The sequence below is a fragment of the Lissotriton vulgaris genome, chromosome 1_2 (genome assembly GCF_964263255.1).
Source record: "Lissotriton vulgaris chromosome 1_2, aLisVul1.2, whole genome shotgun sequence".
Taxonomy (NCBI): Eukaryota; Metazoa; Chordata; class Amphibia; order Caudata; family Salamandridae; genus Lissotriton; species Lissotriton vulgaris.
The window spans coordinates 216,415,185-216,431,759 of NC_141686.1; the positions used below are offsets into that span (position 1 = coordinate 216,415,185).

General features: G+C 45.7%; 1 protein-coding gene across 2 annotated transcripts in view; it reads right to left on the reverse strand.

The window, feature by feature from the left end:
* The window catches only part of LOC147735033 (ciliary neurotrophic factor-like), a 550,327-nt gene that overhangs the window by 430,854 nt on the left and 102,898 nt on the right, over positions 1–16,575 (reverse strand). Inside the window, exon 2 of one of the 2 annotated variants that reach the window (XM_086953134.1) lies at positions 8,954–11,135. The exons of the other annotated variant lie outside the window; for it this stretch is intronic. Coding sequence (XP_086809260.1) covers positions 10,623–11,135 — 513 coding nt within the window. The 3' untranslated portion in view covers positions 8,954–10,622. Of the gene's footprint in view, positions 1–8,953; positions 11,136–16,575 lie in introns of those variants that run through there. 2 annotated transcript variants of the gene reach the window in all.

Below are 16,575 nucleotides of genomic sequence, written 5' to 3' on the forward strand. Positions count from 1 at the left end.
ATGGTGATCCTGGCCTGGGTACCAGCCCCTCTTTTATACCCAACTGGTGCAGTGTTGCTGCAAAAACTTGGGGACCAGGTGTTCTGTGAGAGTTTGGGGAAGGATATTTGTAATTACTTTACCAATAATGATGGGTCTGCGGCATCGGTCTTAATCTAGTGAGAGGCTTTCAAAACGGTTTCTTAGGTGCTGTATCCCTTGGACAGGAGGGGTGCGAAGGACGTTACGGGAAGAGGCACAAGCACAGGAGGTGGTGCTGTGCACAGTAAAACGCTGCCACCATCCTGATCTCTTAGTGCACCACAACCTGGGATTGTGACATCACCTAGAGGTCAAATGTAATGTTGCTAAAGGTAATTACACCAGCCTTGTATATGTTTCTGAATTACTGTGTTGGATTGAGTAGTGTGTGTGTAATAAATGTACTTTTACTTTTCTAAAAAAAAATGCACAGACTGGACAATTATTTATTGAGTATTATTGCGCACTGGTGAATGGCAAGTACTACCCACCACCACATCACTTGAGTAGGCCTTGGACTGCTCTGCTTTGCTCCACTGAGAGAGTTAAGCACTATGATAGAGTGTTTGGTTCTCAGAGGAGAGTGAATGTGGATTCATTACTTGTGGAGACCACACAACTTATGGCCGTTTGTTGCAAAGTCATCCTGTGCCCTGTGCACCCCCCAACGTTTTGCTGACTGGTACTGGTGGTAACGGACTCAGACAGACCCTGGGCTCTGCCTAACCAGGACCAGGCCCAGGGCTATGCAGAAAGAGACACTTAGAATACAGTGAAAACACCTACATACACTAGGGTGCACTAAGGGGTGGGGTACCCCTGTGATTGGCATGACCTACCCTATAAGGCCCTAGTACATAATAGGGCAGGGGGATTGACACTACCTCTATGTCCCTAGTATATAATTGGGCATGGCAGTTTAGAGGCCAGCAGCCTTCTGCACTTGCATGTATGCACTGCTGAAGCCTGAGGTCAGTTTAAAAGGAGCTGTACGTTGCAGGACTGCTTTTAAAAACTAAATAGTGCCCAAACTCAACTTTGGTTTATGGGGCACTTAATAATGGATAACCTACAATGTTTGGGCATATTAGGTATCCCCAGGGTCTCCCCTAGGTGTCCTAGGGATAGGGATTAGGTATCTAAAAGGGGGGCCTTATAACATGAGTTTTATATGCTCTGGGTTAAGTGAAATTGCACATTTCACTCCCCACATTGAGATACAATGCTGCACAAAATCGACTTTGGTGCTTGGAACACCCTGGGGGGGATGATCTGCAATATTTCTACATATTCAGAACCCCTAAAGTCTCCCGTAGTTGTTCCAGGGGTGGGGGTCATGTAGATATAGGCAGAGTACTTAAACATTTGTTTTCATTAGCCCTGGTGCTGGAAAAATGGCCCAAGTAATTGTTTCCATTGCTAATCCCCTGCCACACAGGTTAACATGGCAATAAGATATTAACTAATATATCCTGATAGCAGAATGATAGAAATTGTTTCAAAGACTTCCCAGAATGGTAATAATAAATCCAACAATATGATATTATTGAATTTCTTCTAAAATGTACAGACAAGAAGTTATAAGACTTTCTTGTCTGTAAGCTCAGGTCCTGGTGTTAACCTGGGCTTCTATGGCAATTCACAAGGGCATATTATCAAGCCCATTATCACCACTTTAGAGGCAGTTTCCCCATTGATAAAAGCGGCGCTAATTTATCGCCCTTTCTTGATAATATGGCCCATAGTTCTTAGCCTGCCCAATCCCTTGACCTATCCCCTAACATCTTGGAGAGGTCGGCAAATTGGATTAGCATGGAGTGCAGTGATCCAAGCGATACTCCCACTGGGGTACTGCAAGGTTCCCGCACACAAGACCTGGTTGCATAGAACATGGCATATTCTGGGCATGGAGAAACTAACTGGGTGTGGCCCAGGATCCTGTAGCGTACCAGGTCCTGTGGGCACCATACACTGCTCTACATACAATCCACAGAGTTTAATGGACTGACATGTCTCAGATACTTGTGAGCGCTGAGCCTGATACCCACAAAAGACTCACATACTATGGACCGGAGACGACACAGTGTCTTAGGCCTCCTGGGCCCCAGTAGGGAGGGCTACAGGGGAGAGATCTATAAGAGCACTTTATGAAACCTTATGAATACTTTGGGGCGAGGTGAAGATGGGGGGCCTTTTGATCTATTGAAAAGGTTTGTTCTGTGGTTTTGTTGAGGGGCAGGTGGGGAGTGTGGAGTTTTGATCTACTGAAATGGGTTGTTCTGTAGTTTTGTTGAGGGGCTGGTGGAGTTTTGATCTACTGAAATGAGCTGTTCTGAGGTTTTGTTGAGGGGCAGGTGGGGAGGGTGGAGTTTTGATCTACTGAAATGGGCTGTTCTGTAGTTTTGTTGAGGGGTAGGTGGGGAGGGTGGAGTTTGATCTACTGAAATGGGCTGTTCTGTAGTTTTTTTGAGGGGCATGTGGGGAGGGTAGAGTTGTGATCTACTGAAATGGGCTGTTCTGTAATTTTGTTGAGGGGCTGGTGGAGTTTTGATCTACTGAAATGGGCTGTTCTGTAGTTTTGTTGAGGGGCAGGCGGGGAGGGAGAAGTTTTGCTATACTACAATGGGTTGTTCTGTAGTTTTGTTGAGGGGTAGGTGGGGAGTGGGTAGTTTTGATCTACTGAAATGGGTTGTTCTGAGTGTCGTTGAGGGGCAGGTGGGGAGGGGGGAGTTTTGATCTACTGAAATGGGCTCTTCTGTAGTTTTGTTATGGGGCTGGTAGCATTTTGATCTACAAAAATGGGTTGTTGTGTAGTGTTGTTGAGGGGCAGGTGGGGAGGGCGGAGTTTTGGTATACTAAAATGGGTTCTTCTGTAGTTATGTTGAGGGGCAGGTGGGGGGGGGAGTTTTGATCGACTGAAATGGTCTGTTCTGTAGGTTTGTTGAGGGGCAGGTGGGGAGGGTGGAGTTTTGCTATACTAAAATGGGTTGTTCTGTAGTGTTGTTGAGGGGCAGGCGGGGAGGGTGGAGTTGTGCTATACTAAAGTGGGTTGTTCTGTAGTTTTGTTGCGGGGCAGATGGGGAGGGGGGACTTTTGCTATACTAAAATGGGTCATTCTGAAGTTTTGTTGAGGGGCAGGTGGGGAGGGGGTTGTTTGATCAACTGAAATGGGCTGTTCTGTAGTTTTGTTGAGGGGCTGGTGGTGTTTTGATCTACTGAAATGAGCTTTTCAGTAGTTTTGTTGAGGGGCAGGTGGGGAGGGTGGAGTTTTGATCTACTGAAATGGGCTGTTGTGTAGTTTTGTTGAGGGGTAGTTGGGGAGGGGGGAGTGTGATCTACTGAAATGGGGTGTTCTGTAGTTTTGTTGAGGGGCAGGTAGGGAGGGTGGAGTTTTGATCTACTGAAATGAGCTGTTCTGTAGTTTTGGTGAGGGGCAGGTGGGGAGGGGGGAGTTTTGATGAACTGAAATGGGTTGCTCTGTAGTTTTTTCAGATGCACACTTGAGTCTGGTTGCACCCCCAAACAGGGACTCAGCCACTGAACAGGGTGCTCTAGGTTTGTATTTCTCTTTTTACTGTGATAACAATAAAAAGATTTGAACCATGAACATTCAACTGATTTGGACTACATGCATAGATTATGAATAAACAGGCATTTTTTTCAGACCTGTAAGTTTTCTTGAGTTCTTCAGGTAGTGACATCTACCAGCAAGGGGCTGCAATGCACAATTATGTACTTGCAGCGTAAACGTAAATAGTGTATAGTTGTGAATGCATAAATGTGTCCGCACCCCCCAGTGGAAACCCACTTGATAATTTTATTCTAAATGTATTTTCAGCATGTGAATCATCATTTTCCACTTTCTCTAATGCCCAACCCCCCAGAAAAATTCCCAACTCATGACCATCCTGAGTAGGATTTACTGCTGTCATTAGCAGGAGTAAATACAAGACTGTACTCAAGATCAGACTGAGCCTGTTAGGGTTTTGTGAAAACCCGTAAACCATGAGACGGCCATGAACCGCTCCTAGGAGAAGATTTGCCAGCATAATTTTACCCAAAATGTGAGTTTACTCTCTGAAATTGAAGCATTTGTGCACAAGCGTTTAACTCCCATTTCCTTTCCTGCCGTTGGTCAACACACACTAAAAAACATCAAACCTTGTACTACCAACGGGTCAAAGCTCAGGAACCATCGCGAGATCAGACTCTATCTAATAAGAGCTCTGGGCCTCATTTATGAGGTTTTGCCGTAGGGCAGTGCTCCAAGCCTTTCTGCTGCGCTTTCCTACGACAAAAGAAAAGGGCAGGAATCTGCGGTTCCCTACGGCAAAAGAAAAGGGCAGGAATCTGCGGTTCCCAACGGCAAAAGAAAAGGGCAGAAAATGCAGCACACATAGAAAAAGGAAAAACAAGGAGAAATAAAGACATTTCTCCTCGTTGCGCCTTCCTTACTACTCCCCCCCCCTCCCTCTGGGGCGGTGTAAGCTTTTGGCACTGCCTCAGATTTACGAATTCTCGTAAATCTGGGGAAGTGTCAAAAGCCCATGGGTGTTGCTGGGAACGCCCCCAGCAACACCCATTGCACGCCCCTATGACGCAAAACACTGCGTTAAAGGGGCTGATATTTATTAGGCAGCATTAAGCCAAAAAAAGTGGCTTACTGCTGCCTGATAAATATCACGCAGGCTTCTGCGCCACGGAACGTCACAAAAAGTGACGTTCCGGAGGCGCAAGGGGCTCATAAATAAGCCCCACAGTTTTTAGAAGAGCCATGAATGCTGCGGTGTGAGCTGCACGTGTTGAACTATGGGTGATGCAGAATATGCAGTGCACAGTAAGTAAGCTTTGATGACTGAAGAGACATCAAACAGTGCAATATCTGAACAACATGGCCTCTCAATCACTTTGTAAAACAGAACTTTCACTGTTAAAATCTTCTTCATTGCACTTTGATCCCGTTAACTTGTGTGTATGTTTCTTTTACATGAGTCCACGTGCATATCATCTCAGTATACTATTTTTAGGGCTCGCACCCTGCGTTGCACTGCGTAAGCAGTGCTTCGCAGCGCGAGGCATTTTGTAATTAAAAACGGGGTTTTAGCAGTCACCTAGGAATTGTACACGACTCGATTCCTTTTGTGGTACCCCATTGGCCTTTGCATGCGTCTTATTTTAAAAGACTGCACGCAATTGGCCCGGAGCACGCGCATAGCTCCTTCCATGGCCTATTGGTGTCTATTACGTGCACCAAGCGCGTAATCGACACCAATAGGTTGTGGGAGGAGCTATGACTGTGCCCACACAGGCACGACGTGCACGCCACTTGTTTATTGAAGGTGCCTTTTGTTCAGGACTGGTACTTAGGTTGTTGGCTGTGAAATCGAGCCAATGCATTTCTTAATGTCTGTGTCACTACATGTCTACAGTCGTCATCGTAAAGTCTTGTTATTACCTGATGCTTTAGCTCATTTGTCGGATTGCATTACTGTTGGACAGGCATTGTGTGAATAGAGAGAATTTACCATTTCTGACTTGTACAGAGCTCATGGTTCAACACATCTATGTTCAGCATTGTAAGCCACGCTAACTTCAGTCTAAAGATACCTGCCGTCATCCATACTATTTCCGATCCCAAGTAGACGTCATTCCATTTAATGCCGACATATTTTCAGTACATCACTTACTTTACAGGTTGCTGACCCGCCGACCCTTGAGGCTTGTGGGTTTCCTGCTTCTACCATCGCTGTCGGTAGTTCAGCGTTGGGAACAGTAAAATCTGAAAAAGATGTGGTCTGTCTTTACGACGAGGCACATTGTAGTTTGGAGGTAAATCGCATCTCATTTTCAGCCCTAAGAACATGGCCTCGGGGAGAGATAGTTTACTGCAGACGGTCATAGCCAGCCAACGGTCTCCCGCACCACAATCAACCAAGGTAAATCCTTGCTAACCTTGGATTTATTATATCAAAACAACATTCTGTATGACATACACGTGAATTATCGGTGTGCGCCGCACTGTTTGTTTGCTTCTGTTATTATTGTTCTTGCATAATATACAAATACCTATCATACAGTGTGAACATATCTGATGTTTACATTGGCTCTCTCCTCTCATCTGGATTGCACAGACTCCATTTGCAATTTGCACACAAATCAGCATTTGTTTTTATTTAGATGTCCAAGGAAACTGAGCTCTAAAGTTACCTTTGATTTTCTCAAATGATGCTGCCTTGTGCTTCTAGATCTTCATGTGTAGGACAGGTTTGAGCAACCCTTCACTGTAAACTTTAACCCTTTCCGTGCTGACAGAACCGCTCCGTCATCAGCCACGGTGGCGCTGTGCTGATGAGGGAGCGGTACCGTCATCGCCTGCGCTGGGCGTTCCATTGAGCGGGCGGGGCCATGACGGAACCGCTCCGTAATGAGCACAGCTCAACCGCGGCTGGTGACGGAGCGGTTCCGTCACCAGCATGTGCGCGCCGCGCGGCCTCCCGCCCGCTAAGCGCTGCAGCAGAATAGCCGCTGCAGCAAAGGTGTTAATATTGCAAGACCTATTGCATTGCAAATGCTTGTTAAATATGAAGTATTCACTTGTGATCACCCCCTGGCACTTTTGTTTTCTAATGGTTGATGTTTTATTTCCTCATAAATACATTTAGCAATTTTTTTAAACCATGCAGTATAAAATATAAGATCCACACAATGAAATTTTCCATGTCACAGCACCCTGGAACAATGGAGCAAATTCGACGATCAATTATCACCAATAACAATTGTCACCAGTGTCCTACTATACACCAAACAAGCTCCTGACAAAACTTTGCAAATATGTTTACATTGGGCTATATTGCTCGAAGGCAATATGCTTATAATACAATCTGACTACTAAATGCACTGGACAAAGTCTGCTTTTATCCTTATGAACCGATTGTGTTGTTCTGTACAATATATTTACCAATAATGTTATTCTGTCCAACGTTTCCAGCAGAAATGCTCGAAATAAATACACAAAAGTGCAAGATCCTTGGGGCCTCATTTATGAGGCTGTGCGTCACTTTTACGCCACTGGTGTGTCACTTTTTGTGACGCACCAGTGGCGTAAAAAATGCGCCTTGTTGCACCATATTTACAAAGTGATGCATCTCGGCAGATACAGAAAAGGGGGTGGTGATGAATAGAGTGTCTGAATTAAGCAGACATCTCTTACCCAGTCAAGAGATCAGGGCTTAATCCATCACCGTTTTTTAGCTCACTGCATCACCCCAGTTCAGAACCTGGCTATATGCAAATTAGCCTGACCCCGTGCCTCATGGGAACAGGGCAAGCCAAACTACCAAGCCAATTCTTCACTGGTAAGGAGACAAGCTTCCGGGGACCGGTTTCTGGCATTTCAGCCGTCGTCGGCCCGGCTTGCTTGAATCCTGGTGGTGCAGTGAGCAAGGGACTCATGTCTGAGTATACCCTGCCAAACCTGTAGTGACCAAAAACGATACAGAAAAGGGGGTGGTGATGAACAGAGTGTCTGAATTAAGCAGACCACTCTTACCCAGTCAAGAGATCAGGGCTTAATCCATCACCGTTTTTTAGCTCACTGCATCACCCCAGTTCAGAACCTGGCTATATGCAAATTAGCCTGACCCCATGCCTCATGGGAACAGGGCAAGCCAAACTACCAAGCCAATTCTTCACTGGTAAGGAGACAAGCTTCCGGGGACCGGTTTCTGGCATTTCAGCCGTCGTCGGCCCGGCTTGCTTGAATCCTGGTGGTGCAGTGAGCAAGGGAATCATGTCTGAGTATACCCTTCCACACATGTAGTGGCCAAAAACGATACAGAAAAGGGGGTGGTGATGAACAGAGCGTCTGAATTAAGCAGACCGCTCTTACCCAGTCAAGAGATCAGGGCTTAATCCATCACCGTTTTTTAGCTCACTGCATCACCCCAGTTCAGAACCTGGCTATATGCAAATTAGCCTGACCCCGTGCCTCATGGGAACAGGGCAAGCCAAACTACCAAGCCAATTCTTCACTGGTAAGGAGACAAGCTTCCGGGGACCGGTTTCTGGCATTTCAGCCGTCGTTGGCCCGGCTTGCTTGAATCCTGGTGGTGCAGTGAGTAAGGGACTCATGTCTGAGTATACCCTGCCACACCTGTAGTGGCCAAAAACGATACAGAAAAGGGGGTGGTGATGAACAGAGTGTCTGAATTAAGCAGACCACTCTTACCCAGTCAAGAGATCAGGGCTTAATCCATCACCGTTTTTTAGCTCACTGCATCACCCCAGTTCAGAACCTGGCTATATGCAAATTAGCCCGACCCCATGCCTCATGGGAACAGGGCAAGCCAAACTACCAAGCCAATTCTTCACTGGTAAGGAGACAAGCTTCCGGGGACCGGTTTCTGGCATTTCAGCCGTCGTCGGCCCGGCTTGCTTGAATCCTGGTGGTGCAGTGAGCAAGGGACTCATGTCTGAGTATACCCTGCCACACCTGTAGTGGCCAAAAACGATACAGCTGATGAGCTGGGATGGTGCAGTGAGCTAAAAAACGGTGATGGATCAAGCCCTGATCTTTGGACTGGGTAGGAGTGTTCTGCTTAATTCAGAATGCTCTGTCCATCATCACCCCCTTTTCTGAATCGCATCTAGGCAGATGCGTCACTTTGTAAACCCCTGTGCTACATTATACCTACGCAGGTATAATGCATCTATGGGGGGCGTCTGACGCAAGAAAGGGTCATAGAAGTGACGCAGTGAAATCTATAAGATTTCACTGCGCCACTTCTAGAACGCAAATGCGTCAATTTCTTACGCCTGCCTCACAGCAGGCGTAAGACTGACGCAGGCCCTTTCACATGGGGCTTGCCCCATGTGAAAGGACACATTGCTGGAGTTGCGTCACGTTTGTGACACACTCCAGCAATGCGTCACTTTTGCGTCTACAGATACGTCAGAAATACTGACGTATCTGTAACTCCTTGCGACATGATGCGTCATATTATATATATGACGCATTAGTCATGACGTAAGGAGTGCGCACTGAGAAGTGACGCATCGCTGCTTTCACGCAGCGATGCGTCATTTGTCATAAATAAGTCCCTTGGAAAGCTGTGAAAATTCATCAAATAAAACAGTAATATGTAATGTCATTATTTATTGATGACACTCTGATGCCAAAAAATGCATCTGTTAAAATCGTTAAATAGTGTTTTCAAGTCTACGGCCATCTTCTTGTAAACCCTTGAGTGATGGAAAAAGGCAATGGATTGATTATTGGACATTGTTTAGCTATGTGTGACTCTGCTATAGCCCTCATATTTCATTACCAGCTCCAAATATAGGGATTCATTTTCCAGGGCAGCTATTTATTACTGGTACAGTTCGCTGAGTGTTCTGGCTACCTTGACCAATCCGCCTACTCAGGAAAAGGGCAATAACTGGCGATATACGCCTGCTTTCCACACTTTTAAAGGTTTTAATCCAATAACGGCCCACTACTGATGGAGAATGTGACACTCGCAGTTTGTTCAGCTACTCCCATTGAGCTGTTTTCAGGGTGCTCCCTACGATGTCACACAACAATGTCCAAGCAACAGCTCCTCAGAGGTTTGCACATTTTAGAATGCACTAACAGTGAGACATTTGTCTTTAACTCATTAAGTCCCCCTGTTATCTCTCCTGGCCATAACCTAAGTTCATTAATGCATTCATTCATTGACTACATCTGATGTTGAATTCCTTGTGGATACCATTCCACCCACCAGGGCCGGCATTCTGCTACTCCTAGGAATGCTTGCATTGTTTAACATGTTGACCTGATGCGATACGGATTTCTGAAGCTGAAATGATCACCACTATTTACAAATCTTTCTAAATTAATGCCTGAAAAACATTGATAAATGCCAGTACGCGACTATCCACAGCCGCCATTTTAATGCCCAATTCTACTATGCTAAGTTTAACAGATCTCTGTCCTCCTTTTACTCACTGATAGACAACATGACTCTCGCTTCCAGCATCACTCTGGCACAGAGCTTACCTGCTGCTGATGGCGTTACCTGCCTTCTGTCCCTAGGGTTCACCTAACTTTCTTCAGTACACAATAACCCTAAGGTACGTGTGTGTGTGTGTGTGTGAGTGCATCTCACGAAGTATACACTTCAAAGTGCACATCCTTTCTACCCTCGTTGCAACCCTTATACACCGTCTCTAACTCTCAACAGTTTTACACTCACAAATCGTCCAGCAAACTTGCTCTCTACTCACCGTCCGCTCTCTTGTTTTAGCGCCAACTCCATTCCCTCTGTATTCTCATGGTCATCTAATTTTCCTAATTTCTCTCTACCACGTTTAGGTCTCTCACCTGCATTGTTCACCTATCTATTTACTCTTCTCCATGCTGCACCTGCTTTCCTACTGTTCACTATAATTCTCCCTCTCATCTCCTTATAATCGTACACTCTTGCCTACAATCTTTCTTTATTTTCTCTTATTTCTTATTTTCAACATTCTTCAACCTATTCGGATTGGTGAGAGTGATTTTGCATAATTTGCAAATGTTCCTTCAAGTAAGAAGATCGTGCAATGGAACAGAAACACTTCTACTCGGTGGAATTGCGAACCCTGACTCTTCGGCTGCTCACAGGAATTGTCTGAAAAGTCGGTGGCGCCTTCACCTGATAGCGCCCATTCTTGCTTAACTGATTCAGATCGCTGATGGACCTCCGCGCCCACTGCAAGAGCTCCTGGAGGACCTTGTAACCTTTCAGCTTCTTCTGAAATAAGGTCCCAGCCTCCGCCCCAGAGTTCCCCGGCTCCTTCTCAGGAACTGTGTGCTCCAGAGCCACCATCAGCTCCTCCAGGTGGTTCGAGAAGGTCTCAACATGAATAATGGCGGTACGGATGTCCTCATGGAAGTCTGTGGAGGCTGGAGTAAAGTGCTGCTTCTGGTCCTCCAGCACCTCAATGAGAAGGTCTTGAAAGGAGCGGTAGGCTTTTACATTCAATTCCAGTCGCTCGGCCTCTGCCAGGTTGCCCCACTGCTCAGTGCCGGCGGAGGGGATGCCATCCACATAGTCCAAATCCAGTTCAATATTCAAGCCTTGGCTTTCAACCTGAATAATAGAGAGATGGAGCGACAACATTAACATGCAGAACACAGTAAAGTAGGGCAGTCCAACAACTTTTCTTCCAGTTGCATCATTCTTATATATCTTTCGTAACCCATGCAAAGTAAACTTGAGACTATAACGTATTTAAAATAGGGAAAGAATAGGCCAGATACTTACCTGTAACTAGGGCCGGACCAGCCCTAGCAGTTACGTCCGACCGGCCCCAGAGTGGCGGCAGGCACACTGCTGCTGCACTTTTGTTACAAGAGGCCGATTTTGCGGCACTGCTACAAAACTGACCCCCAGTAACAACAAGAATTGAAAATGCAATAGGTCTCGCCCTCGTTTAAGTTAAAGCAATTCTGTTTGTAATTAGGTGGCTTTTTAGCTTTGCTTTTTTTTTAGTGTCTTCATAACATGCGTATGTATGCATATATGTATATGTATGCATGTTATGTTATGTTAAGTAGATTTATTCAGCGCTACAGCTACCCGTAGGTTTCCCGGTGCTATGGAACGTCAAAAACAGAGAGGAAGAATGCCAGAGAAGTGATCTATTGATTAAAGTGCCGAATCTTTAGATCCCTGCGAAACTGATAATATTGTGGTTCTGTGCGCAGCGAGAGTGGCATGGAGTTCCAGAGTACTGGGGCCAAGTATGAAAAGGAGCGTCCCCCCATCCTGGATTTCTTAATTCTAGGCACTAAAAAGTAGTGCTGACGAGCAGAGCGGAGGGATCGTGAAGGGTGGCAGTGGTGCACCAACGCTTGAAGATAGTGTGGTGCGACTCCGGCATTTATCCTATGCATAAAGCAGAGAGATTTAAACTTAATGCGACTTTCCACCCTCAACCAATGGAGATCACAAAGTGCACCAGAGACTGGCATCTTTGCAGGAAGATTGCAGAGCAGTCTGGCGGCCGCATTCTGGACTGTTTGGAATCTGTTCAACACCTCCTTGCCCACTCCTAGATACAGCACATTGCTGTAATCAAGCCTAGAAGTGACAAGCGCCTGAATTACCGTTCTCTGAGTGGGCAAGGGAAGCATCCACAGTATCTTTTTTAGCCATTTCAGTATGACAAAACAAACAGAGGCTGCTTTACTTGCTTGTTGTCTCATGGTAAGCTGGTCATCAACCACGAAGCCCAGATTACGGGCAGATTGAACCGGGGTTGGAGGAGGCCCCATTTGAGGGGGCCAATGTTGCGGGCCCCATAGGATTTTATCTTTGCAAAAGAGCAGAAGCTCCGTTTTGTCCCCGTTTAGCTTCAGTTTGTTGTCATACATCCAGCTGGCAATGTTAGTCAATCCTGTTTTTAGTGAGGAAGTGTTATTATTAGACTTGGTAGAGAAAGAGTAAATAAGCTGGGTGTCATTGGCGTATGAATACACCGTGAACCCTGCTTGTTCTCCTATAGCCGCCAAAGGGCTAACATAAATATTAAAGAGCAACGGGCTAAAAATTGAGCCCTGAGGGACTCCTTGCTGTGACCAATGTATCTCAGACTTAGAAAAGGTGGAGAAAACGTGAAAGGTACGATCTGTCAAAAAGTTCTCGAGCCACTTTAAGGCCTGGCCCGTGATGCCGCAGGATTGAAGGGTTTGTAGAAGAATAGAGTGTGAGACCGTATCAAATGCGGTGCTTAAATCCAGAAGGATAAGCTCCACAGTTTCACTGTTATCCACTAGGCGGTGGATGTTATCAGTAACGCCCAGCAGTGTTGACTCAGTGGAAAAGCCTGCACGAAACCCTGACTGGGAGTCGTGCAGTAGATGATGTGTCTCAATATGTTGAACCAGCTGGGTGTTGATGTGTTTTACTAAAATTTTGGAAAAGATATGCAAAAGTGAGATGGGACGGAAGTTGGATAATATTTCCGGGTCTGAGTTTGCTTTTTTTAGAAGGGGCATGACCATGGCGTGTTTCCACGCTGGTGGCACAACAGCTTCTCTTAGGGAGGCATTTAGTAGTTGCATAATTAAGTTAGTTGCTGGGAAACTGAGGGACTGTAAAATTGACGGGGGAAACAGGTCATCTGGAGAACCAGACTTAACTTCATTCAAGGTTTTATAAAAGGAAGTAATGTCCAGTTCATCCCATTGATTTAGAAAAGCCTGATTAGGATTAGAAATATCTGTCTTCATGGAAGTAGGCTTTTCTGAAAGGGCGGATGTTCCTAGAATCTGCTTTCCAAAATCTTTATAGATGGTTTCAATCTTGGAGACAAAGAAATCCGCAAGATCATTGCAGCGTTTAGCATCCAAACAAGGAGGCTTGGGCTGACATGTGGCTCCAGAAAGCTATTTTACTACTTTAAAAAGAGTTTTTGGGCAGTTTTGAGCTTCTTGGATGGTACGTTTAGTATGCTCAGCTTTGGCGTTGCGGCAAAGTAAGTGATAGCTGCTTAGAGCTAGTTTATATTGTGTTTTTGTTTTAGGGTCATACAGCTTCCGCCTTTGCCTCTCTAGATTTTTACACTTAGTTTTTTTTTTTTAAGGCCTCTGAAAACCAGGGGGCAGGGGCATGGTGGTAAGTATTCACTTTCTTATTAGAGACAGGCAGACGTACGTCGATGGCTGATTTAAGCCAAGAATGCATGACCACTTCCTCTTCCAAGGAAGAGATTCGGGCCATATGTAGGTAAATGGCATTTACCGAATCGTAAATACTGAATTTTACCGATTCGGTATTTACAATTCGGTAAATGCCATGTAGGTAATAATTCCTTAAATATTACCGAAACGGTAATATTCGGTAATTACAGAATCTGTAATTTTACCGATTTGTCAAGGGGGACAGGGTGTCACTTTGACACCCTGTTGCACCCCTGATTTTGGCTTGTGTGCAATGTGACACACATACATGCCCTTAGGGCATGTATGTGTGCCACATGGCACAGGTGTACATGCACAGATGTGCTTGTACACAGAAATTCGTTATTTACCATGCCATTGTATTTCATGGTAAATAACGAATTTCTAAGGACCTGTGGCACTGTTTCCAGTGCCACCTACATCCCAAATTTCCGATTCTGTACATTTACCGATTCGGTAATTTACCGATTCAGTAAAATTACCGATTCGGTAAATATACAGAATCGGTAATTTTCAGGACCCTTACATCTGGAATTACAAATACCGGTCGGTAACGGCCGAAATCGGCCGTTACCAACCGGTATTTTGCCACCTACATATGGCCCTAAATCAACTGGTTTTGTATTTTCGAGAAGCAAATTAAGTTTTGCTGTATCCACATTTTTCCAATTTCTGCCCTTGATCCGATCGGACTGTAAATTCTTCCATTGTCGTTGTTGCTGGATTTGAAATTCTATTAAAAAATGGTCGGACTAAAGGACGGGGATTGCAGGTTTACACATAATCGTGTGTAGATTGGAAAAAATTGGGTCATGCAGGTTACCCGCCTTATAAGTGGGCCCTGATTTGTGAAGAATGACGTTTAGTGATGCCAAGTCCGCTATAAAATTAGCATTGATAGGTTGAGATGTGTCATTTAGATGTAAGTTTAGGTCGCCCACTAACATAAAATTGGGAGCTTGAAGCATGAGTGGGGCAATAAAGTCCGGAAGGGATGCTGCCCATATATTGGCTGGTCCTGGCAGGCGATACAGTAGTACCCCGGAGAGGGTAAAGTTGGGCGAGAGACCAAGGTTAAATAGGCCGGCTTCACAGTCAGGAATGGGAAGATTAGTCCACTTACAGTTATACTTGTTCTTGTATATAATAGCGATCCCACCACCCTCTTTATCCACCCGATTTGTTCTGAGCAAGGTGTAGTTAGGGGGAAGGGCACTGGCGACATCTGGTCCAGAGCTGTCGCTTAGCCAGGTTTCAGTGAGAAAAATGGCATCGGGGGAAAGATCAGACAGTAAGTCATATATTTTATTCTTATGTTTTGGGAGAGATCGACAATTGAGACTTAGAAAAATAGGTTCTACATGTTTTTTCTTACTGACAAGACTTTTTGTACTGGGTTTTTGAGATGTAGTCGGGAAACCACATACATGGCAATGGAATTCAGCATCATAACTTAAATGAGTCAGGGAGGCACAGGTGTAATGTCGAAGAGATAAAAGCGACTTACGTGAATATATTAGTCTGCTGCCGTTAGTTTGAGCAGGGGGTATAGCCCCCAGCCCCATCGGGCCGCGGATGGGCTTGCCTTCTGCACACCATCGGCGCATCCGCTGAGCTGCCGGAAGGGGAGACACATTTAATGCTATCAGTTGTTGGCCTCCCACAAACTGGTGCGGCACCCCTGGGCTACTCCCAAGATGGCGGCAAGTTTCCAAGCAGTCCCCCGAGGCAGCACCTAAATCGGCTGCACGGGTGAAAATGCGGCGAAGTGAGGGTAGGAGGGAGGGTACGTGAAACAAATTACAAGTTAAAACACAGTATTTAAAAATAAGCAAAATGCTCTCGGCTTTCCGCCTCAAGAGCTGTTGACGTTCTGAGTACTATGCATTGCATATATTTATATCTCTCTTTATATAGATATGCAGATATATATATGTTTATATATGTATGTTTGTATATATATAAATACATATATATATACACATACATATAAATGCATATGCATATATATATATATAGACTCTGAGGCTAGTGGCGGTACAGGAGACGCATGGGGAGACTTGATGAGCGGACAATCGGCACTATGTGCCATCAAGTCTGCTTACATTGGGGGACCGCAACAAGAAAGCATCTTCCTACTCCCGCTAATTTTCCACCTACCTGCAGTGCTGCAACACGGCATTGAGGGTGCTGTAATCCAAGGATCACGACGGACTGCAACAGGTGCATGCATTCACCAGCGGGGGAGGAGCGGTCAAGCCTGCACTATTCTAAAGGCAGCGAGAAAGGACTGTGTTGATGTGACATTGTAATGGTGCTGGGCGCTGAGGAAGGCAAAGGAACGAAATGCATTCGCCGCCACCGGAGCAGTTGTTTGTTCAATAAACTCTCTCCAAACCATCCCCTTGGATTCCTGCTCTTTCTTGGGAGGGAGATGTATACCGGACATATCTGCGTTTGTCAATGGCGCACTTGAGGATCCCCTGCCACGCCTGTTGGGTTCAGACCATTATTGGCTCGCCGCCCGGCAATTTCCACGGTTCAGTTATGGACAGAGTCTGTTCCCGCCTTGGTGTCAGGAGGAAGGGAGCAGTTTGAGGTATCCTACCTCTCCTGGGCTAATTGCTGTCCGCATTCAGTCCCTGCACATTGTAAACCTGACTCTGAGGCTAGTGGCGGTACAGAGGACGCAAGGGGAGACTTGATGAGCGGACAATCAGCACTATGTGCCATCAAGCCTGCTTACATCGGGGGACCGCAACAAGAAAGCATCTTCCTACTCCCGCTAATTTTCCACCTACCTGCAGTGCTGCAACATGGCGTTGTGGGTGCTGTAGTCCAAGGAT